Source organism: Pleuronectes platessa, chromosome 11 (assembly GCF_947347685.1).
Source record: "Pleuronectes platessa chromosome 11, fPlePla1.1, whole genome shotgun sequence".
NCBI lineage: Eukaryota > Metazoa > Chordata > Actinopteri > Pleuronectiformes > Pleuronectidae > Pleuronectes > Pleuronectes platessa.
In genome coordinates this window covers 21766394-21791898 of record NC_070636.1, presented here as the reverse complement: position 1 = coordinate 21791898, position 25505 = coordinate 21766394, and the positions used below count along the sequence as shown (strand labels likewise).

Below are 25505 nucleotides of genomic sequence, written 5' to 3'. Positions count from 1 at the left end.
TTTTGTTTTTATTCTTTTAATGATTTACCATCATTAACATGGGTGACACTTGACAAACAGTATTTATTATTATTTTTTCACAATTATTATTTGCTGATATGTTGCAAATAGTGCGTTTTCTATGATCAAATGCATCGCCATTAGTCAACACAGAACACACCCAGCGCTAATAACAAGCACAGTTGTATTAAAAGAAACCAATAAGACTAAAAGATGAACAATCCAAGTAAATGACACTTACTCTCGTCTGAATTCTTAGAAAATCATTGGCATCAAAAGGCACTGTATCAGAAATAATCATCTCTGACTTGTGATAATACGCCGATGGAATAATTGCCGCCATTATTGGCACGGCTCCAGTACTTTTGAAAAATGCTGCCTGTAATAGTGGCGACCATTTTTCTCTGGTGACTTAATAGTAAACAAAAAATTGTCATCAACCCTAACCCGTGGAAACAAAATAAACTTCGTACAAAATAGTGGGGCCCTCTTCCACTGCTCTCTTTCAACAACAAAGCTCACAGATCATAAAAAAAAAAAGGCAGGAAGGTTAATCTGCTCCGTTTAATTCAGACCAATGTGGCTTAATTGTTAAGATAACCGGGGAACATGCCTTGGATTTAAAGTGTCACAACATCTTCTTATTGTTTGTACAAGAACTAATAATCATGAAGGATTCTCTGAATTATATCTAAATCTGCTTCATTAATCAGACATGAGGCCTTGAAGTTTGGCGACTTAACAAATAATGTAAATGTCATTTTGATATACAAATATGTTGTGAATGGCTGCTATCCTCAGAATAACATCGTCACTCTTTGCTTCGAGCAGAATAACACTGACACAAGCACCACTGTAACAGTGACAGATCGAAATCAATTTGAAATAAAACAAAATCAACCTTCCTGGACCCAAACACACACGTTAACGCAAACCTTCTCTGACACTAAGCAGATTTTTATCACAACATTCAGAAAAAGTCATATCATAGCAGAAGTGTGTATATACCAGTATCTGGCTGTGGTGTGGAGCAGCTGTACATGCATCGATACATGGAACAAGTGCTCACATGATATTTGCAAAGTCGCACAAGTGCAAGAGTAATTGTATGTATGTGGGACCTTTTTTTTTTTATGTGTATTTATGTATTTCTTTACAGCTGCCTTCTTTAAGGAGTTTAAAATCTCCATAGCACATTGTAAAGATAACTCGAGAGTTCAAAAGACAGACGGCTTTGTACAAGAAAAAGCAAGAGACACACACACGCACACAATTTAAAGTTATCCATGACGTTTGAGTCACAGCAGAAAGATAACACTTGGTTTTGCAAGGCATTTTAACAATATCACAAAGCAGCAAGGTCAGTACTAATAAGCACCTAGTACGGAGGCCCTTAAGTCCCAAATGGTGATATTCACACAAGATAAATAACTTGTCTGCACACAATACATTGCTTTCAAATGCGTCTTTCCTGGCTTCAGATACACACAGCCACTTGATGGAGAGTACTCAGCTCATCGTGTTCTATTTTCACTTATGTCATACAATGAAACTACTGCAGCTGTAAAAAGCTTTGAAGCTACTTCCCTGTGGTTTTCAATACATGCAGACTGGACTATACAATTACTAACTTTTACCACAAGGTTATCTTGTGCAAACAGGATTTTGACCACGTGGGAATGAGTCAATATCTTGCATTAAAACATAATAAATTAGGTCACGTTACAAAATCCACAAAGTGTTTTTAAAACTCGGACTAGGCATAAAATCCGTTTCAAAACGGAAGATATAATACGTTTGATGTGTAAAACCAAAGCTGAAATAGGAAAATTAAAACCCAAATAGAATCAGGGAAGGCTTCACAACACCTAGTCGGCACCAAGATATGTATCTATACAAGTTATCTTGTGGGCACAAAAACCACACAAAAATATATAAAAATCACCTGTCAGGAAATTAGCGGCTCCGTACCAAAAAAATGAAGTGGAAATGCAGGGTATTTTTATCAATGCTGAATTCCACCCAGATCACTCTAGTCCTCTTAGTATTCTCCTGTCAGGCCTGGAGATATGACGATATAAATATAATATCTTTTTTGCCTCCATTCCTCAAAATGACTTAACTGACCTTCAACACTTAAGTGGAGAACAGCTTACACTTGCATGAGCCTTTCAATCAAAAACAAATTAAAGTAAAAGGCTATTGTTACAGTAACAACTCCGCCTTTGAATTGTGTGAAATTAAAAACTGAACAAACAAACAAAAACAAATCCCCTGGATACACACGATGCCAGTGATGATGACATGTAACAGTAGTGGTGAAAAGAGGCTGACAACATTAATGAGCATCTAGGATACAATTTCATTTCTTACCATTTTCAATGGCAGCAGTTTAAGGGTCTGAATAAAAGTTTTACTCTTTTAGTTGATCCTTTATAAAAACTGGTGTTTTTTTTTAGTCTATAAAAAATCTAATTTTTAATAAAGTGTAGCCACTGAGAGCAAGTTAAAACTTAACTTTAACTGACTGATATAAATTTGGATAGATATAAACTGTAATCCTGTTGGATGAACCCACAAAATGTGATTATTATTATTCTTAGTTAAACTGTCAGTGACAAGGCAACTCAACGATCATTATTTCTAACTTGAAGGCGACAAACCACACTGTTTGGAACAGGGACTGTAGATTTGTCGGTGTTTAGCTTTTTCCATTTACAATGGAATCAGACATAATCAATGAGGGGTGTGCAGCAGACTTTGGTTCAATCTACTGCACATTTTGACTTTGTGTGGTGTGTTTGTTATAGAATCAAAAGTTACAAATTACAATTGAAAGGCTCAAGCTTCATTTCAACTGTAAAAGCTTGAGAGTATTGATTTGGGAACTTTGGGAACAAAGGAGATATGTCTATTTCCTGAAAGGTTTGTATTCCAAAATCTATTAATTGAAGTCATCTTCTGTTCAGCACCTAATATTTGGCAATTGTTTTTGTATACAACATTAATTGTCAGGAATTCCAGACATGGAAGTGATGTGTCATTTTATGTTGTAACTTGTATGTAATTTTGATTAAGGAACAATAGGAACAACATCCCCATTTGGAAAGCTCACATCTGTCCACCTCACATACGTGGCCATAAGGTTTAACGTGACGAATGCTACAGGCACTGCAGACGCACACACAAACACACATAAACCAACCCCCTGAAAAAAATTCTTAGATGCACACTTATAAAAGAGAAATAAAAAGTTCACAAACAAAAGCAGAGGTGCGCTTTTTCAGTGAGTTTTCCACAGGGTTTGCATGTTTACGTAAGGCAAAGTAGAATTAGTTCTAAATGTGTTCCCTCTTGTTGGGGTGGGGAGGGGTACGTTATGGCAAGCTAGTGACAAGGGGCACCTGTGCACATCTCTCTCCTTGTGGAAGACTTGTGATCTGTCTCGACCCATTCTGTATTTCCCTGGGGCTGCGGAGGCCCAGGCCATTTCCCGAGGGGAGTCAGTCGTCAATGTCCTGGTACATGTTGTCGTCAGAAGGCCGCCCAAACGAAGGCTGTATTCTGTGCCGGGAGTACTTGAGCTGAAGCAGGTCTCCTACCTCGTTGATGACACACAGAGCCTGTCGAGACATTCACACGAGAAGAAAAGCTGACAACGTGAAGGGCGATATGTGGCAAAAGGCATGTAGCAAACATAAAGATACACCAAGCAGGATTTTAACAGAACTGTCTCCTAAGATTAAAGCACAAACAGAAAAGACTTCCATCTCTAAAGCTGCAAATGGATGGAATATTTTGGTCCTACTGTGAAGGTGAAGCAGTGTTTGTTCTGGCTGAAACTCAGAGTTATAGTTTATTCAGAGTTAAATTCAAACTTCTCTACATTTGAAGCTGGTAATAATAAAATGACACGGGATGACAAATTTGACGTCACATCCGTCTTTTGACTTAAAGCTGCATTTATAGTGTTTTGGCCACTTGGGGGCAGTGCAACAAGTTGGCAACACAACAGGCATGTACAATCACATTTTAAAGCTGATATGGTGAATGTGACAAGATCAATACTGTAGGCTACTTGATTTGTATCATGTTTGCACAGACATTAGCATTGACTGCAATACTAGCACCACCAAAAACAACACAGCTGGTGTTGTTGGGAGAGAAAATGGCAGTGACAGTGACACATTGACAGGTAAACACTTCTTGCTACAAAGATCCCTAACTGCACCTGGGTTGACTTTCTGAGACTTCCACCACTGGTCATGTAATGATTTGTAACCTCATGGAGAAGTCCTGCTCATTTACGTGCACAACCAACATCCCTAGGGAATGAAGGGGATGCAAGGGAGCCAGAATGTGCAAGAGAATGTGTCACCAAATCAGGTAAATGGGTGACCATGGTTTATTGTATCTGACTTACTAGTTTATCTATACTCTATAACTCTACCTTCAGCTCTGCTTTAATATTTACCAACTCCTGCTAAAAAAGGTTCACAGGCATGTTTCTAACAGTGTCTGTCTGTGGCTGTGTGGTGCTACACAGGTAGTGAACCGTGGTTCTCACCGAGGACACTGAGAAGAGTGGTGGAAATGAACCAAAACAGTTGTGGGCTATAAAACGCAAAGAATAAACTGATCGCAGAGTCTGGTGATTATTCTCCCTCTCCTTTCTCCTCACACATTAGAGCCATTAATTCCATTGCCAGAAGTGATTAGTGCAACTGGAAGGAGACGCATCTTTAAATGAGTTTGCAGCAAATGTGTCTATTCGTCTCCATCCTCGTCTGTCCATTATCTTTGTGTGCATTAATGCATCTGAATGGCGGCGGCACGGAGGCCACAGAGTGATCTCAATTGAGTCCTCATGTCTCTGATCTTATGGTGCGTTCATGTGGTATAATAAGAAAAACTGAGAATTCACAATGCCATCTCAAGTTTAGCAGCTTTTCCACCTAGAGATAAATTCCCCAAACCCAGATCTGAATTAATGGGTAGTTACTCGAAAAATATACTTAAGTACAGTAACAAGGTGTGGGATTTGTTGGGTGTTTGAAACTTGAATATAAATGGACACAAATAAAATGAGTGTGGAGAAGAAAAACAAAAGTTACAATGACATATCAAAGTGTGAGAGAGTGACAGGAAGGAAGGGTTAGTTATTAACAGAGAGGTTTTAGCACCAGGACAGACACAACCCTCCTCCGGTCTGCAACTTATTTAATTTTACTTTTCCGTTCAAGAAGAGGAACAGGAGCTGATTACTAGACAGCACTTCAGGGAAAGTTCAGCCGCTGCGTGAGATGATCTATATTTATGTCTGAGTAAGAAAAGGACTGAGGAGAATCTTAGTTTGAGATGGTGAGTGGAAAAGGAAGAGCGGTCAGCCCTGCGGTGAGCTCATAACAGTAAAGTAGAGTGGCCTTTTTGAGAAGTGTCACAACATCTTCTTATGTTTTGTACAAGAACTAACAATTCTGAAGGATTTAATTTATTTAAAGCTGCTTCATCAATCAGACATGAGGCCTTGAAGTTTGGGGACCTAACAAATAATGTAAATGGCATTTTGATATACAAATATGTGGTGAATGCCTGCTAAACTCAGAAAAACATCATCACTCTGCTTCGAGCAGAATAACAAACTAATCCATTTTACCACAAGGTTATCTTGTGCAAACAGGGTATTGACCACGCGGGAACGAAAAAGGAAGAGCGGTCAGCTCTGCGGTGACCTCATATCAGTAAAGTAGAGCGGCCCTTGTTGAGAGGAGTGGGCAGCTATTGTGATGTGATGCCTGGCCAATCAAAGATCTGCCCTTTTGTGGAGCAGCACAATGAGTTTATTCATTCCAACTCATCTTCTCCTAAATCTCAGGTCTTACAGGGCCTCCCTTATAATGATGTCAGAGTCAAAGAGGCGGCAGCGAATCAGTGTGTCTGGAGCTACGCGAAGAATTCTGCAGATCTTTAAACAAGACTCAGCCTGACAGAGGAATATTATAGAACACGTAGTACATATTACTGTGTCGCTCAGCATTGAGAAGTAATATTTACCCTGTCGAGTATCTCTTTTGTGTGGGAGGCTGAGATGCAGAAGCGTGCCCGGGACTCAATGATGGGCGTGGCTGGGAAGCCCACCACCACCACCCCGATGTTCCTCTTCAGCATCTCCCTCCCGAATGCTCTGGTTGGACAAACATGGAGGAGATGAAAAAATAAGGGAGTTACAGTGGGTTGTACAGAGTGGAGGACTTTAACAGCAGGGGACTGTTATTTGTATTGTTAATAATTTTTTCCAGCAGGGAAGGGTTTTATACTCAAGATTGTGTTTTTTCAAAATACTGTTACGTCAAACTCAACTTTCACCCTTAAAGATAAAAAATACACAGATATATATATATATATACATATATATATATATACATAAACTTAATGTAGACATTTCTAATGAATACCTGTCTTCTAGATTTCATGAGATGGTCTTTTATTTGAATCTATGTAATGTGATATAATTGAAACTGTACATAATGCAATCGGTTTTTTAATCTACTGGAAATTATGATTTCTTTTTAATACATTTCACAACTGAAAGTAGCAGCTATGAGCAACAATCAAATTAAATCAAAGTGGCATCTGAAGAAATGAAATTAATTTGGAAAGCGTCACTACTGACATTTCACTCAAACTAATTATCTTTTAGAGTCGACATGATTTTTCAAAAGGCACAGCTTCCTACCTGTCATATTACTACTCTTTCAGAGAAATGAATTATCTGATGGTGATAATTACTTCATCACTCTGACTATGCTGTTATCAAAGACATTCAAAATAAATGTGCAGTATCCAGTTATATATTAATCACTGTGTATTGATTTAAACTGTCCAGAGGGAGTGGGGAGTGGGCAGACCAACCCCCCCCCCCCCCACACACTCTCTGGGCAGCAGCCAGTTAAAAGCTCCAGGCTCACCCTATCTTTGCAGGCATGTAGAGCATCATGGGTATGACAGGAGAGTCGATGTTGCCGTAGATGATGAAGCCCATTGCTTCAAGCCTCTCGCGGAAATAGACTGTGTTTTCTGCCAGCTTCCGAACACGATCACAGCCTACAGATGATAAGAAGAACACATACTGTAATTGTGAGATATACTGTGTGTGTGTAATTAATTAGAAGTGTGCTGACCAATAGTTTAAATAGCAGGAATGCACGATAATATCAGATAAAGGGAAAAATATCAAGTCAAGTCATCAGAAAAGTTTTCTTAGCCTCCTGAAGACTCACAATTGATACGTTTGTGTATGTTTGACCCTTTAATTTTCTCCACAGGTAATAATAAAGTATCCACCCATCCATCCATCCATCCATATGAACAGTCAGAGCCAAAACCCAGGCCGGGAGTTGTAATGGTTCAGATTCATTCAGGTTTTATACAGAAATGATCTGGGTCAGGTGCTTGGGTTGGGTAAGTGAGGCACAGGTCTGGGTCCCAGCTTTCACATGAGGGACGGGTTCCTGTTAGGTTTGGGTAGAGCATATGCCGGTCTTTTTGTGGAGGACTCTAAGCTTTAATATTACATGGTCACGTTCAAATTCAATACAGAGTTTTGTTTTACCACTGACACATGGACCTCTGCCATTAGCTAGCATCCTCGGTTAAATGTATCTCAGTGGCTGGATACAGACATGAGGTCATTTCTGTTAAGGAATTCTTGACCATCCTCACACATTACTGTATGCCTCTATATACTGTATATCATATTATATCTGTGCAGGAGAATAGTGCCTGTCTAATTCCACAGATATTCCCTTCCCTCTAAGCAGTACCCAAGGTCAGGTTATAGATAAAGGGCCAACCAACAGTACATTGTAGTGTCTACGCTCAGAGACTTTCAAATCTAAACCAGATGTGCGCATCATTAGTCATCTGTAATAAAGTTTCAGTCAGATGTTTCAGTTTAAATAAAACTAAAAAGATCCATATAACAAGAAGCGCAAGAGTTAAAAATGACCCTTACAAACATGCTTTCTTTATCAGATTTAATATTTCTGGTTCTAAAATGAAAGGAAATCGCTCAGAGCTCGGCTGATGCTGATGCTTTGAAAAGAAGAAAATTGACAAGCAGCAGAAAACACATTCATGAGACGAGTGTGAGAAAACATGATCCACCAGCAGCCAGGCACCATGGGGGGATACAGTTCTGAGCTTCACTGTATTGTTTTTCTTCTCCCACAGCAGATATCTACACTGCGTTCTTTGAAAAGCGACGGTTGCATCGAACACAAGGCACCAATCTCTTGTTTAGTGTGCACACACATTACTTCCCTGACTACACACAGAACTATTACATGCTGACTGTTGCAACCAGGTGAGAACAGATGACAAAGTGCTGACAGAAAAATCTGCTTCAAAAACTGAAAACCATTTTGGGAATAAAAGAATATTCTTACCTAACTAACATTTATCTGGATGAGCTTTGCCACAGTGCAGCGGAGTGGAAAAACTCAAACAATCAAAGTCCAGGTTATAACGTTTCACCCACTCACAATAAATAATCAGTGGGTTAACTTTAGGTTTAAATTATAGCTGTTGAGACGTTATCAGGACTGTCCTTACAACGACATATTGCCATGGCTGACTTTCAGTTCAGCAAGTGAAGGAGATTGACTTGTGCACAGCCGGGGGGGGGATCAGATCGAGAGAATAAGACTGCCAAATAGTAATTGATAAGAATGGTCTATATTACTTATCCATTAATATCCACTGAAAATCGCATTTCAGTAGACGTGCATTTACCCATTTACACACACACACACACACTCAGAAAGCATTTCTGTATACAGCGCTTTTTCTACCACATCCTTCATACACTGTGGACACAGCCGTCAGGAGCAATTACGAGTTCATTGTGTTGTCCAAGGCCACTTTGAAATGCAGACAGGAGGAGCTGGGGATCGAGCTATCCATCTGCTAAGTGGACCACCCTCTTCACCTCCCTAGACACCCGCAAAATATAATGTTGGACCCTCTGGTCATCGAGTGTTTCGGGTGGCCAGCAAACCATGACATGGATTAAACAATAGCTTCATCAGCATTCAAAATAAAGAACCTACTTATGTCAAAAGTGGCATCTAAGCTTAAAGAGACGAGTGGAGGTTTTTTTACGTTTTCCACACAGAGCAAACTACAGATTTTGTCTTACTCTGTCCCTAGCAAGCCCAGTTATTGCTTGGAGGCCACCCTGCACCGTCGCCAAAACCAGCATGTGGACAACAGGTGCCAGTGGAGCACGTCCCTAGAACTTGTAGGCTATGAGAAGATTTCAAGAGACAGGCCAGGTTTAAATAATACGTTGATATAATACCAACACCTTCCAAAAAAGGTAGATCAAATCCCTGAAGCTGTTAGTAAGAAAATCTGAGGTAACAAGAGCATGATTCAAATAAACCCTCGATTAACTAAGTTTACTGCAGGTTGGAGTTGGATAATATGAGATTTACTTCCTCTCCCCTGTTTGCTGAATAGCTGATAAAAGATGAGGTAATAGAGGTCAATGTGGAATTTGACTGGTTTGCACTGACACCTGGTGGCATATGATGAGAATTGCAGCTAGGATAAAATTCCAGCTAAAATTAATAAATTTAAATCTTTAAATGAGTCATAAATGCATCTTTGAAAATTGAATGGTTAAATTAGCTTTTTGAGTTCAGCGTTTGAAAAAACTCATGTCAATAACTTTATTAGGCATGACAGCTTTCTATTGTGAACACATCAAAGGGCTCATCTTCTTGTTGTGGCAGGAAAACAGCAAAAGCTTGTTTCTTCTTATTTCCCCAAGATTTGACTGTCTTGACATTGTCTTTTAGAATCTGTCAGAACTGGCTCAATACTTTATGTCACTAACATCTCCACGGTTATCTTACAAACTCAAATAGAGCTGCTCTTAACCACAGAATCCTGCGGTAAATCAGAGTGCTTAGAAACCATTTTTAAAGAGTGGAAAATTAGGACTAGTGTAATAAAAGATAGAGGACATTAGATCCAGTTAATGGTGCTTCAGAGATTAAATGATTTTACACATTATGTGAACATCTTTTTTTATTGGACTTACCTATTGTTGTGCCATCCTCTCCCATAATGCACTTCATAGAAGTGATGATTTGCTCCGCCACAGGAGGAGACATGGAGGCGGCGTAGACTGCACTGTGGGAATGGGAGCGCAGGTACTCAATAAGATCCTAAAGCCAGCAAATACACAGGAGGTTTGAGTAAATATTCATGAACAAAACTGTTTATATTACTCTACACTCTGAACCCTGAGCACAGGGTTCTTTACATGTACTGCTTTACCCGTATTTCCTACTGGTTGAGAATATGCTTGTCGTATGCTATGATTTACAGATTTTCCCTAAACAGCTGCTCACAGACTCTAGTTTCAACTCAGTTACTACAGTGCATACATACAGCACAGACATTTCTTTGTCAATTAATGAGTTAGTTTGAACTAAGGCCTTCTGATTTACCAAAACTGAATGATTTGATCTATTTTTATCAATTTACACACCTACATTTTCTTAACATGAGTCCAAGGTTGAAAAATTTCCCTTTAATCTACCTCGGAATCTATATGGTGTGAAACAGATTGTAAGAATATAAAAAGCTCAGACATTCAATGCAAACTTTTATGCAGTAAAGTTGAGGAAATGTAGATCTGAAAAAAAGCTATAAAAAAATGACTCCTCAGATGTTTGTCCTTCCAAATCCAGGTTATTTGCTCCTTGTTGTCAGCTACATCCTACAGTTTGATGACACCTTCCTACACTAAACACTCATGCATTATGTCAGCTTTCAGAAAAAGGAAAAATAATAACTGAGAGACTGCCGTGAAGATGGTAAGAGGAGCTGACAAGACGCCATTTCACATTTTCATTTGTTTTAGAGTCAGCTACACATGTGCACCTGCTCACATCTCGTTGAGGAACGTTTGAGATCTGAGTGTCTCAATCTGTTCAGCATTTCACTGGGACCTCGTCTTGAAAAGCTGCTGTCACTCAGCGATGTGACATGGAAGAGGGCTAATGCAGCGTGGAAGAACAGAATGGCTGTAAATGCACATTAATGACTGTCACTCGACACTAACTTTTGCACCTAAAGCCCTTTTGGTAAAAAGCAGTACTGTAAAAGCACTGTTCAACACGAGTATTCGATTTACACTGGGTCATTAAACTGTTAACAGTAAATACTGTGACTTGCTGACCGGAGTTTAGCTGATGCTACTGAATAATGCCTCATCTTAGAGAACACATGCCCCAAAAATAATAGCCCACAATCCTTCATCCTCACCCGTTTCCCTGCAATGTATCCCCCTGCAGCACCAAAGCTCTTGGTAAATGTGCCCATCATGACATCCACATCGCTGGGATCCAGGCCAAAGTAATCGACCACACCTCTCCCTCTCAGCCCCAGGGCCCCGATGCTGTGGGCTTCGTCGACGTAAAGGTAAGCCTGGTAGCGCTTCTTGAGGGCGATCACCTCTGGCAGGCGGACTATACTGCCCTCCATGCTGCGGGGCGGAAAAGGCAAAGTCTTACAGTCAGTGTCACACAAATGTCCTGATGTGTTCATGTTCATTGTTTCCTAAAATGTGAGCTCAAGGAAGCACTTTATGTCGCTGAATAAACTTGATCGGTATGAGCAACACATAACTCCAGTGTCATCTTCCTACTAATTACACAAAGGTCTGTCTGTCCATGGAACACATATCTGATGGACTGTTGAGCAATTGCATGAGGAAGTGCAACGTTGACATGCCATAAGTTTAATCGCAGTAGAATGTGAATAAACAGGTGATCAGTGCTCTGTAGCGCTCTAACATGGTGGTTTTGACAGTTGGCAGATATGAAGCTGTTTCAATTCTCTTGTAGCTAATTTGCTACTGCATCTGTTTGTTAAGTCTTATAAGCCCATTTTGGTGCTTGACACCTATAAAAAAAAGGAGACCTTTAAAGCATCTTATAAGGAGACTGGATGAATTACCTGAAAATGCCCTCCACCACTATGAGGATCTTCTTCCATGGTCTGTGAGTCCTGGGCTGCCCGTGAACTATGGCTTCTCTCAGCAGTTTCTCAAGCTTCTGCATATCTAACAGGAGTCAAGAGGCATTCAAAAATGAAAGTTGTGGTATCAACAGAGTTGGCCGACAGGACAAGCTACATTTGACAAGTTACCGAACTGACTAAGGAGTAGAAATTGACACAAAATTGGTGCCAAACGGAGGGGTGTGATTTATTAGCTGGAAGTTAATGGCTGAAAATGTTGCTAACCATCAACTGCTAATAACACAAATATAAGTAATTAAATTTAAACAGTAAAGATAAATACAAAATTACTCTAGTTTCATAGATCCTAATCCAGCTGGATTTTCACAAAATGACGCCAAAAATGTTGTCCGTTAAAAAAAATAGGCAAAGGTTAGCTGGGTAATATAGCCCACATAATATAATGATATGATTTTAGCTTTATTTATTATAGTATAAAATAGTGGCCAATAATTTCTTTACATCTAATAATACACACAATCATATATACTCATAATGTTAGTGTCTCACGTGCCATAGGAACAAGATCTACCCTTATGAGCAAGTGTCAGGATAAACCACAGACTGTATATGAAGATGGACGATATGACTGCTCCCCAAATGGAAAGCCAAGTATCTAAAAACCTCCTCCATATTAATTGATGGGACGTGGACCAAATTAAAAAGTAAAAGCACACATTCAATAATTTTTTCTCAAAGATGGATTTTGTTATCTTGCGTAGTTGTTATCACACTGATGGATGTCCAAAGGCAAGCAAAGTGATAGACTGAAATGTCATGATTGACACCTGAGACTGACTTGCACGTGCACCTTTTCCAGCTATCTAACTATTTTTCTGCATCTGATGTGCATTTACAGATAATGTTGATGTGTGACCATCAACGTTTGTGATAATATACAGAAAGATGACATGTTGTACTGAGTGTCAAGATGACTGTCAAAATGACTTATATTTGGGAAAGTACAGGTGTTTCAGTAAAGCACGACAGTTTGACTAGGAGCCAGCATGTCAAAATACCAGGTTCCTGAAAATGAAGACGCTATTCACTAATTTCTCAGCATTTATGCATTTCACACATTGTCATGTAAAAAACATCTTCAAGTTATATAGATCTAATGCTTAATATAAAGTACTAAAGTACATCAGTATGTAATAAACATTTTGGCTGACCTCTAAAATGAAATAATGATCTGAGAGCCATAGAATTCACAGTTAGCTTCTCAGCAGTGACAGTGACATTATAATGGGACTTACTTTACTCTGTATAAATGAATGTGATGAGAACAACAGTGACATACAGCATTTGGAGGGCTACGTTAAATAACAACATCATTACTCGAGGTGTATCGATGAACTGGGACGATAAAAGTAATGAGAGAAAGATGCAGTTGGTGAAGATAAAATCAAAGCACTTGAGCCGAGGAACTGAAATAGACACAAGACTGCTGCTGGACCGAGAAAATAAATGGAGCTATAAATGTAATTTATAGTCAGACAGAGTCGGACCTGTTTGTAAGCACAGACTCACTGTTGTGTTTGAAGACTCGAATGGTGGACCCAGAGAGTCTGGCTCCCAGGACCAGTGACGCATGGTTCAGTTCATCACTCAGGATCAGACAGCCCTGCAGGGAACAACACCAACATCAAATCACATAAATTATTTATATATATATTTTTACATGCTTTTATAAGCACACAGTGTTTTTATAAGCACATAATGTTACACATGTTGACCTACTTAAAAATCTTGCTTGGTAAAAATCATTTTATGCTTGGTTTGATATTTAAGGTGAGCCGCTGAGCGACTATGTGCAATTATCACCAGCAGTTTTGCATATTTTCAAAGCAGCAGTCTGGCACTCTCAGTAGAAAGTAGGAGTGCTTTACCAAACAACACCAACTAGGTGTTGACAGTATCTACCTGCCAAACAACATCAGCAGCAATGTGACAAAACAGACAAGGTGAGAAATAACAAAGCCCTCACACCAAATACACAATTGATCTAATCACGACTTCAAACACAGAGTTTCCTCTTGATATGATGCCAGGCTGTGGTCTTGTGTCTCTGTGTATTTAGTGCTGCTGGTGACCTGTTATGGAATGTTTTTTACAGATTGTATTTAACACTTTACGAACCAGAGTTGTAAACATATTTCAAACTTAAATCCACTAAATTTAAAGAAAGGAGTGATAGTGAAAGTGCTGCAAAAAACATACAGGACATCTGGTTGGGAAATAAAAAGGAAGCCGAAGAGTGGAGATAAGAAATAGGTGCTGCAAGAATAAATCCCAGCTCTGCAAAGGAACCACCTGCGCTCTTACCTTGCCCACCAGTGCTGGTATGTTCATGGAGTTGGTCGCAAACCCCATCCCAAACACCATAGCTGACTCCACGCCAAGGAACTCCGCCATCAACTTCTCCATCTCCTCGTGACAGTCCAGGTTGCCTGAGATACAGAGACATGGGAGGTCACCAAGAGCACAAACCAATAAGCAGGGTGGAACAAAGTTCAGTTACTTCATTACTGTACTTCATGCATTTGTACTTCATTTGAGTAGATTTATATTTTAGGAGTTCTGTCACTGATCTGGATCAAGGGGTGGATCCAGGAATTTCTTAAATTTTCTTTAACAGTGCAATTTTTTAACATTTTTGTTGATTTCTTAGAGAGAGTGAGAGACGGTGTGTGCAACATGGTGTTAATCCAAATAAAAATCTGGATCTAGTGAATTTAAATGTAGTTTTATGGTAAATGGTCTGTATTTATATAGCACTTTTATAGTCTTGATGACCACTCAAAGCGTTTACAGCACAGTTTATTGCCATTCACTCATTCACACACATATGAAAGGTTCAGTGTGAAAGAGGTGAAGGGAATCTATTGGCAGAAATTGAATAAAAGATAATCCCAGTGATGTTTTCACCAATGTGTTTCATCCAAATTGTTTTCTTTACCCTATAATGGGCTCTTTTTTAAATACTTTATATTTACATCTCCACGGAGGCCGCCATGTTTTTTACAGTCGTCTAAAGGTGACGTGAGGTTAGGTGGGGGGTATTCAGCTGCAACATGCAACTTCAACACTAGATGTCACTAAGTTCTACACACTGAACATTTAATACAGTGCATCTATGAGTAGCACTTTTTCTTCTATAAGGGGCAATTAGGGGTTAATTATCTTGCCCAAGGACACTTCGGCTGGAGATGAGGAAGACTGGGACCAAATGCCTGAAGGTCACAAGTGCTCTACCCCCTCAGCCACGGGCACCCTCTCATGACGGCAATGTTGGGCCTTAGCTGACGTACGGACTCTACTGAGTGCCGTTCTAGTTGAATATATTTCGAAAAGTAATCAATAACGAGAGGGGAATTGGGTTAAGGGTAAGATCCACTGATCCAATCAGAGTTGGCAGATAACATTAGACCCCGCCTCTTGCAGCAGCGTCACTGAAATTGGTTCAGAAGAGGCCACCACAGTCATGATGATGAAGTAGACACATACACAGTACTTTTAGTACTTCAAGCATATTTAAACGCAAATACTTACTTTGACTCAAGAAGTGAAGGGGTACTTTTATCATACTACAGTTTTGTCTATTCATATGTGCTTTTACTCAATAAAAACGTTTGAATACTTCCTCTGCACTGCTAATAAGAACCTCTGAAGACCAGTGGCTTCAGAAAGTACATTTAGGAAATAAAAAAAAAACAGAAAACTAAACAAAGTACTCACTGAGTAAATTACAGCTACATAATGCCAGACAGCTGCAATCTTTCATGTATCATAAACTCAATCTGTCTCTCAGTGTTATACTATATGTCATTTCCTGTACAGTCAACTTCTGATATTTCCAGCTGACAGCTCTTATGGAGCGAGCGCATGCACGCACGCACGCACTATGGCACTATGGCACTATGGCACTATGGCACTATCAAAATGTGGACAGGCTTCCTCTCTGGGTAAACAGAGAAGCATCACTGGTTATACACTTTGAGTAAATATCTGCAAACCAGATGGTGGACTTCACTTCGTCCAAGCTCGTCCGGAGCTTATCTGACCTGCTCTTCCTGACATACATTTTTAAGTAAATACAAACCACTGTAGAGACCTCAGTCCTTCTTTACAAGTTCTTAAAGCTACATTCTCTGATTAATCTCTGGGTGTTTAAGACAAATCCATTACATGGGATTCTTTGATTAACATAATCACATTTTTAAATAACAGCATCTTTTTATTTCACTTATAAATGTAAATCTTGTTCTAATAATACTTTTTTTTTCCTGTAAAATTTTTTTTAATCAGAACCCATAGAGGACAACTGATCATCTGACCTTTGCTAAATGTAAATAAATATTTAGGGTTAACAATACACTTTTGAGCCTTTGCCAGAGAAGCTGCGGAGCAACAATTCTTATGAGTGGGCCTCCATTTTGTTTGTATTGTGCACATGCAGGAGACAGTGAAGAGGGACACTGGTAGTTTGCAGAAAAGAAGGGAAAGATGCTCAATTTGAAATTGCAAAAATGTTTTAGCAAGTTAATGCAATGTATTTAGAGCTGATCAGGATGCCTCTGGGTACGATGGATGGTAACTGGTGGCCCACTGGCAAAGATATCTGGCCAATATAATTGTGAGTATCTTGTTGTTGTTTGTAAAAATTAGCATATTTTATTTTGAAAAGTTGTTGGAAGCAAGATTACCCACAAATAACTGAATGTATTTCCATGAAACTTGGTAGAGGGTATGGGTCAGGACAAAAGACACACTTTTAGTGCAGATCCAGAAATGTATTTACCCTTTCTTTAACATTGACACCATTTGCATAGACAATAATGAATGGCACTGACTTTACTCACATAATTCATAGATTCTTACAAGCCTCCAAAGGCTTTGTCAGAAAAAACGTTTGTTGTGCAGCAGAAATCAAGCATTGAACAGATGCTAAAATTCTAATCTGTCCATGGCAGCAGGAAGAGTGGGTGTGTTTTGGTGTGTGTTTGTACCAATCTCCTGCCTGGAGCTTGCAACTCCGACGCCGTACTTCATGGTGACTTCTGCCGCCGAGTCAACACACGGACCTGTGTTCTCTGCAAAGCCCAGGTAATTGTACGAGCCCAAGTTAATCACATCCGGCAATGACCGACCTGTGTACCTGGGAGAGAGAATCACACAGAGGTAACAATCAATGTGGGGAAACCAATGTTTTTTCAAGCAGACTGCTGGTACCAAAGAAATAATTGAAATGGATTGAAAAGCTGGATTGCATCAAAGTGCCCTTTGTTTTTCCAATCTTTCTGGTCTCATAGAGGATCTGACATAATGTGAGATGCAGCTGTCCCCTCTTTCTCTGACATAGACCACATGATCTCACATTTGTGCTTTTCCTCCTTTCTTGCCATAGATTGTGGGGTCTGACCACATCTTCCTCCGCGGCTGCTCCTCAGACCAGTGAGGAGTCGTGATGACAAAACAGAAGGTTCTCGCTGTCACAAGTTACATTGTGCATCAGTATAGTGAACTACATAGGAAATTGAGCCAAAGCAGAAGGAAATGATGCAAGTGGAGCTCTATCTGAAATGTTGACCACTGCAGGCGGTCATGTGTCAGAGAAGTAGATTCAGCTCATTTCAGTCCAGCCATTTAGGGAAGAAGAGATGTGGATATGCATTTCAAACTACATACAACTATGATCTCATCTAATCTGCACTTCAGGTATGGTTGAGATGTTTGAGAATATACCTGGCTCATAGAAGATCTGGATCACTTGCATGAGAATAATATGAAACCAATTGATTCTGTGTGTGTGAATGTCAAGTGAAAGTAACAAAGTGACTAATATCAATGACTACATGCAAAGGTGGACAAGGTACAGACAAAACCTGTTCTATACAATTCAATACAGAGGGTATTCAATACGATTCTACCCAACAGATAGTAATTCTACTATATTCCTGAATATATAGCCAGGCTATTAATGTTTTTTATCTGGATTATTATTATTAACCTCATTATTTCTTCAATCACCTCCTTCTGTTTTTAAACCATTTGTTTTCTTGTTGTGCGGAATTTGTACTTTTATGTTGAAAAGTGCTGTATAAATAAAGTTATTTTTATCATTGTAATAGATCTGCAATAAAACGATATGTTAAACATACAGTATGATGTTTTTTTTGTTACGAGTGTGTCCAAGGGGAGTAGATGGCCATGTCTGAAGTCAGATTCTGTGTCATAAAAATTTTTATTCTACAGATTTATCTGATCTCGTCTTTCTCCCTCGCATAGCAGGTATAAGGTGTGAATAAGAGTGTGTGCAGGGTTTACAGATGTATAATGTGTCATCGTTCTGAAACTCATTTATGAGGCAAACAATCCAAAGGTTACAATGTGAAGACCTGCTGCTTCTGAGGTTTTATAACCTTGTAGATTTATGTCTATGAAAAATGGTTTAACAAAATAAGAGCATCAGTTTCACTGCTTTCTCATTTGTTAATGACTTAATGATTTGAGTTATAAAATAGGGATACAGATTTATCGATTATGTCTACTAATGCTGGAACAATTATTGCTTTCTCGATGAGCTGATAGACAAAAAAAATTCTCCCACGTTTAATAATATCACATCATAATATTGACTGGTTCTGGAAAACTGCTGAACTTTTCAAAATTGTTTTCTGATATGAAATCTGATATAACAATGTTTAGGTTGATATAATAATTACTATAATTATGTACCAGTAGAATTAGCCCGTACCCAGTTCTTTCTCTAAAATGAAACATGTCAGTTTCAATTTGTAAAGTAACGCATGGTACAGACACGAATAAAAGGTGAAAGGCTTTCTCACTCAAACGTCCAGTTGTAGTCTCTGGACGTTCTTTCCATCAGTTCCATTTTGGCCCCAGGGGCACCGCATATGGGCCTGCTACAGTTGTCTCTGATCCGCATGTAGAGGTTCCTGGTGTAGAAGTTCTCAAAATCCTGGTAGAGGGGCACAAAGTCCTGGACATGGGCAAGTAAAGAGAACAGAGTCAGTGGGAGTCTAGAGGCTCGTGACCCGAGCGGCAGAGTGTTGGAATTTCTATTCTATTTCTAGTTTCTTTATGGAGTATAAAAACTAGAAGTTCCATAAAAAAGACATGCCTCTCATACCTTTTGAAAGCTTAGCTGGAAGGAATTTAATCTCTGGAAATATAATCTTTAACATTTAAACACATGACTGGGAGAGGTGATTTTCCTCGCTTCTTGGAGGGAACATCTGTGGGATAACCTCGGGGTGATTTAATGACTTCCCTGCGTCTGTTCCACGAGCTTCCTTTCCCCAACATAACCAAACACTTAAAACAATGGGCTTCTCTATCAAACATTACATAACTCAGGAAAAACAATCTCAGCAGTGGGGGACACATTCCAAATGAGCCGATAACTCCACCACTGGATGTGTGTTGACACAAATGCTATCTTAAACTTTCAAAACATTGCACATGATTGTGAAGAAAAGCACCTCAGAGAGGGTATTTCAAATATTACTATCAACCTCACTGAGTTTGCATGTGAGGCTTACAGATCTTTCTGAATTGTCCTGACTTCTCTCACCATATTTCCCGTTTGGGATATTATCACAGCTGATGAGATTTAATGTTCACTTCTTTGGTAGACTTCATTAAAAAAAATTCCAGAAGCGTCTGTGTCTGTGTCTGTATGTGGAACATAAACTGATCAAACTGTTCATCTAATCGACTTCACCCTTGTCATATGTGATGTTAATTCCCATTGGATGTGCAGTGTCAACTTTGGTGCCATTCGGACACTTGATACTTTAATATTAATAAAAATCAACATAACAAGCAACCCGTGCTCTCTAGCAGTCAGTAAAGATATCTCCCTCTACATCCGCAGATGAAAAAAAGAAAGATCTGTCCAACAGATTATTTTGATGATTTGATTACATTTTTTATTTTACCATAACTTACAGACATTTATGGATATCACGGCTGCTGATCTCCATCATGGCAACAACATTCATAGGATAAATTTCCCTCTTAAGCAATTTGTCTTCAAATTAAAAGTACAGCAGTTGTTTTGTTGCTGTCAAACTTTATATTGAGTTGAATTGCAAAGCTTTTATTTTGAAAAGTTGTGAGCGTGTGTCTGAAAATTTTGTTGATTTCTGAAATAGCCATCATGCAGTGTATAGAAAAACATAACAGCAGTTAAGTAAATCATTCAAAGTTGACTTTGAATGATTTACTTGTTCTAACTGTTCTAACCTCACTTTTCTCCATACTGTTTATAAAAAAGTCTGCAGACAATGTCCAGCACACAGACAATAAAAAGTGAAAGTTTATTGTTGATCAGTTTGATGAGGACTCACTAATAAGCTTCCAATGTTTGGAAGCTTTGCAGTATGTGATACTTTTGGTTAAGTCAGGTTAATGCAAATTACAAATGGATCAGGTTTAATTGTCTGTGTGACCAGGCCCTGAGTGACTGCTGTTTTTTGTCTTCTTTTTTTGTTTAAACAACTGACTAATGACAGGACTGTGGCACTTCTGGGGCCAGTGCCCCCCTTGCCTCACCCCTGGTATAACTCCTAACAATTTTGGAATATAATCACAGTGTGTAAAGATGCACATACCACCAGGGTCAGTCAAACCACTTAGGACTGTTCACATGTTCTTATGAACCAGGCAACATGTAATTAGACCTCCATCCAACAAATTATTAGATTTATTCCCTCAACAGCCTGAAATGCACCCTGCCTCCTCTTTTCTGCAACTTTGCTCACAGCGTCGTCCCTTCTCAACCAAAACAATGAGTTTCTAGTCATAATTAAAAGCACAGTTTGCCTCCTGCAACATGTCACATGTCTGCTTTTTAAAATCTGCTCAACTTCAATTATCATAAAAGGAAAACAGTTTCCAAGACCCATTTTCTGTGTGTGGAAAAAAAGAACACTCCCAGGGTAGTTACATGTGTGATGATTGATAAGTGCAAAGCTGCTTATATCAGTAAAAGCTTTTCCACACTTGCCTGATATATTTCCTCTCATTCCTATCTTTGTTTGTCTTCCTGTAACTGAACACGTTGCTTCTGGGGCTTATCTCACCTTTTGCTCCTCCCTCTCGCTGGCGACGTTGCACTTCTCGATCTTCCAGTGACGGAGGAAGTCGCGGAGGTACCCGAAGATGGTCAGGATGCCGTAGCCCATGTAGGTGAACACCGCCACCAGCATGGGCGTCTCCTCAAACGTCTCGATAAAGGGCTGATTGTACAGGCTGCCATCATGGGAGGATGTTCGGACCTAAACAACATGGAAAACAGTCAAATCTACTGAAACAAAAGAAAAGGAACACACTACGGATGTTGAACAACGGTGATGAAGACGAGAGGATTATTGAGCTAATTGCTTTGGATGTTTATACTCGTTTATCTTAGTTACTCCTTATTTGAAATAGTTTTATCATAGTGTTTCAAAGAAATAACATTTTAGTCCATCTTTTTTGCAGTTTGCTATAAAGTTTTTCAAAATTGTCATAATATTCTGAGAATAAAATTGTATGCAATCATAACAGGGTATCCTTGCTGCTTTGTTTTTTTTCTCAAACTATTGTGACTTTTTTCAAATTAAATTTCAACTTTATTTCCTCCACCAATGGAGGTTATGTTTGTTTCTTTGGTAGTTAGCAGGATTACAAACACTACCCAGCTGATTTACATGAACATTTGTTAAGGGCTGAGGCATGACCCAACGAATTCAATTCTGGAGCAGATCCAGGGTTTTTATTTCACTTACTTTAACATGGGGAGAGAGAGAATTTTTGCCTTGGCGGAAGTACACGCTCTCCACTGTTATTCAATTATTTAACTCTCATAGTGCATAACCTTATTCTTGAAATATCAGATTATTATTTAATTGATATAAATATATTACAAGGTGTAATCAAGAAGGAGCAAAATACAGTTAAACTCATCAACAAATTATACAGCAGGCAAATTGCACACAGTTACCTAATGTATACTGGCTAAAACACATTCTCCCAACTAATGCTTTACATGTTATATGCTAAATAAAAGTGCACTTTGATCTGATGGGACTCCCTCTACACTTTGTCTGTTGTTGTAGTTGCCTGAGGTTTGTGTAATTCACTCAGAGGTGACTCATAGCATGTTCAGCCAAATTGTAAGCAGGATGAAGATAAAGGAAACCGCATTGAGTTCTTCAGCTATCGAGGGAAGAAAGCACTGAGGTCTGACTGCATAATAAGGGAAGAGCTGGCTGCATTGGTGGCGATCTGTGCGCTCTGTGATCTATAATGCAATAATACACTTTACATGCATCTAACTTTCACACGGAAAAATCAGCTTTGCATGTCGGTTTTCTCCATTTCGACAAGTGGATGGACAGAAACCTGTGACTCACACAGACAGTGCAAGTTGCCTTCCCATCATCCTCCCCTCTGTGCTCATGGCTATTAGGCGCTACATGTGACCGGTCATGCCTCTCTCTCAAATACCTTATAGAGCAGTCGCGCTGACATCTGCATGAACTATTATCAGCTGAGGTTCAGTCACCAGGCGCTCACTTTCTGAGCCGGTGTCGACACAGGTGATGACAACCTGTCCACTCCCAGTCTCTCCCTTTATTTTACATAAGAATTTCAAACTTGAGATGACTATTATTACCTCACTTCTGCTGACAGCTCGCCAACTGAGTTGTCATTATCACTCTCTGACTGACGGTCACGGAAACTGTTTTTTGCCTTTGTGATGGAGAAGAAAACTGACTCAAATGAAGTTTTGAAGATTGAAGAATTCTACTGTTCAACCTTCACTCCACTCCGCTTTGCTTTTAATTTTGCTTACCAGACTCAAACTACTGTACCACAACATGTCTAAGAGTGTGACACCCATGTGTGCGACAGTATCTACACATGTATTCAGAAAGGGACCTGTTAACTAGGACGGGCACAGAGGGTGCACCCGTGGGTGGAAATTTCATTAGGGTCTTGGGAAACTGCTGTTTTACTGCAAGCATGCGGTCTCAGTAGAGGCGCCTCTGACTGATCATGAGCACCAGCTCAGTGTCTCCATAATCACTCACTCGTCACAGCTCCAGCCTTCTGATGTAAAGGCAGTCAACCACTTCAAGAAACAAACAAAAGACAGCCCAGCCAGTTTTATTACTGAGCCTTGTGGTATGCGCATCATTGCACACTCTCTGAACTAGTTAAGAGTTAAACCAGGGGTGAGGCACCCATCTGACAGCTGATTGGCCCCAGAAGTGCCCCTGTCCTGTCAGTAGTTAAAAAAGACGGGTCACAAGCACAAAGACGTGTCAGTAGTAAACCTTCGCCCCCTTGTTAACCTACAACATTTGCGAGCGAGCAGGCGGATAAAACATTTGCTTCCTGTGCCAAGAAAAAGAAAGCCATGGGGCGAGTGCCAATCGAACACCGATCAGGGGCTTTTGTCTGCGACTTGCAAGAGGCGACTGGCAAAGTGGGCTGAGAATTGTGTGGACTGAACAAGGCTTCACCAGTAATAAACAGGAGAATTTGCCGGAAATCTTCATTTCCTTGAAGTACACAATGGGCTCCGACAGGGAACAATTTTCCAAAATATCCAATAATCTAATAATTAAGGAGGTGTGGCCTCGCTCAAAACTATAGAGCTAAAAGTAAACAAGGAATAACTATAATGTGCAGCTTAGGTAATCAGGAGTCCTGCTAAGCAAAGTATTATTGACTAAACAGGTTTTCTCATATTGTGAAATGTCAACTTTCCCAGTTGTCACATCGACCTTCCACTTGTGAAACGACTGGGGTGACGGTGTGTAGCGCAGTAAAAACCCATTCATAAAGTTGAGATTTCGTTGCGTTGCAATACTGCTCTGAAAACAACAACTAGGCCGAACTGAAGAGCGTCTCGACATGATTCAGAGAGACACTTTGAGTCATGCTGCGGGGGAGAATAGAAACCAGCAGTGAGCGGGAACTCTTAAATCCAACGTGTTTGAAAAGGGGTTTGGTGCCGTGTCTCGATCACAAACTAACGGATGCCATCTGCATGAGCAGAGCATTAAAATCGTTGATCGCGTTACATCTCGTTAACGACTGAGTTGTCACGAAGACAACAAGATGTCAGCCGGCGGCAGTAGCGGGTTTCGCACCGTGGATGCTCCCCCGGCTCCGGCCGCCTCTCCTCCCCGTCCTATCCCGGGCCTCACCTCCTCCTCCTCGGGGTGGCAGTGGCGCTTGTGCTGGCGCTCACGGGAGCGGTGGAGGCTCCTCACGAAGCCGTTCCTCTCGGGCTTCAGTCCGTTCTTCACCCGTTGACACCCTTCCCCGGCGGCCGGCTGGGTGGCGGGGCTCTCAGTCATCGCTGGCGGACGGGTGGAAGAGCCGCGACTGGAACTCGCATGAAGCGAACACGGAGCTGTGGCCGCGGTGCGAGGCGGTGACAGCACCCGAGCTGCGGACGATTCCAGGCGCGCAAAAAACTCTCAGGCACCGTCACACTCACACACGCCACTCACACATGCGACTCTCACTCACGCACACACGCGCCACACACGCACACGGTCACCCACCCACGCACTTTAAATTCTGATAATATAACCATCCAAGACCGGAAGTCACGCCCACAAATCACACCGTAGGCTGGGTGAGTGGGCGGGGCCACACCCTTCACACGAGACAGAGGGCGCGGCTCAGTGAACATTAACTTTATTTACATTTTACGTTTACATTCAAACGTTAAAACATTCGCTGTGAAAAACAAAAACACATCTAAAGACACGCACTGTTTTTATTGTTGTATATTCTTGATCAAATTCGTGGGTGTGCCACTTGGAGCATATTGCGTTTGCTTTTATTTAATTCATTATTTTATTTAAGAATTAATATGACTTGCTATGGAGAGATTTATATCACTGTGTGTTTTATACATATAAGTGAATTATTATTGAGTTTTGTGTAAGCATGAAGGCGGTGCTGCCAAGTCAAAACCGATCATCTTCATTAGTGTGGAATGAAAGTAAGGACATTTTTTCTGTCTCGGTCTCAGAATCACGTGGTGGAAGTTTCTCACTCGAGTCGACTCTTGGCTCTGCTGTACAAGACACATATACAGCAAATAAACTTAACTGTGGTACGGAGTCTTAACTCAACCCTCATCCATCTTTATAATAATTCGAATAAAAAAAACCTGTTCTTGTGATAACATTGCAGTTACAGCGGAACTCGTCATTTCTGGTTTAAGATCCAGTTTGGCTGCTCCCTCTAGTGGCTTGACGGTGCACCGGCATATGTCGAGAGGGATATCATGTGAGGTGTAATTACTGATAGTCATTAACTGAACTGACCTGCAGACCTTTCACCCCCAGAACACACGATAAAGGGCAGCC

At 40.1% G+C, this 25505-nt stretch overlaps 1 protein-coding gene across 1 annotated transcript; it reads right to left on the bottom strand.

Annotated features, from left to right (window-relative positions):
• Window positions 1-24653, bottom strand: LOC128450449 (serine palmitoyltransferase 2). Its single transcript, XM_053433902.1, has 12 exons — window positions 24327-24653; window positions 21207-21401; window positions 18945-19099; window positions 17106-17254; window positions 14422-14546; window positions 13627-13720; window positions 12034-12139; window positions 11341-11560; window positions 10109-10235; window positions 6969-7104; window positions 6055-6184; window positions 1-3623 (listed from the first exon to the last, which is right to left on the bottom strand). The coding sequence occupies exons 1-12, from the start codon at window positions 24477-24479 to the stop codon at window positions 3504-3506; spliced, it is 1710 nt and encodes a 569-aa protein (XP_053289877.1). The 5' UTR covers window positions 24480-24653; the 3' UTR covers window positions 1-3503.
• Between the last annotated feature and the right edge of the window lie 852 nt (window positions 24654-25505).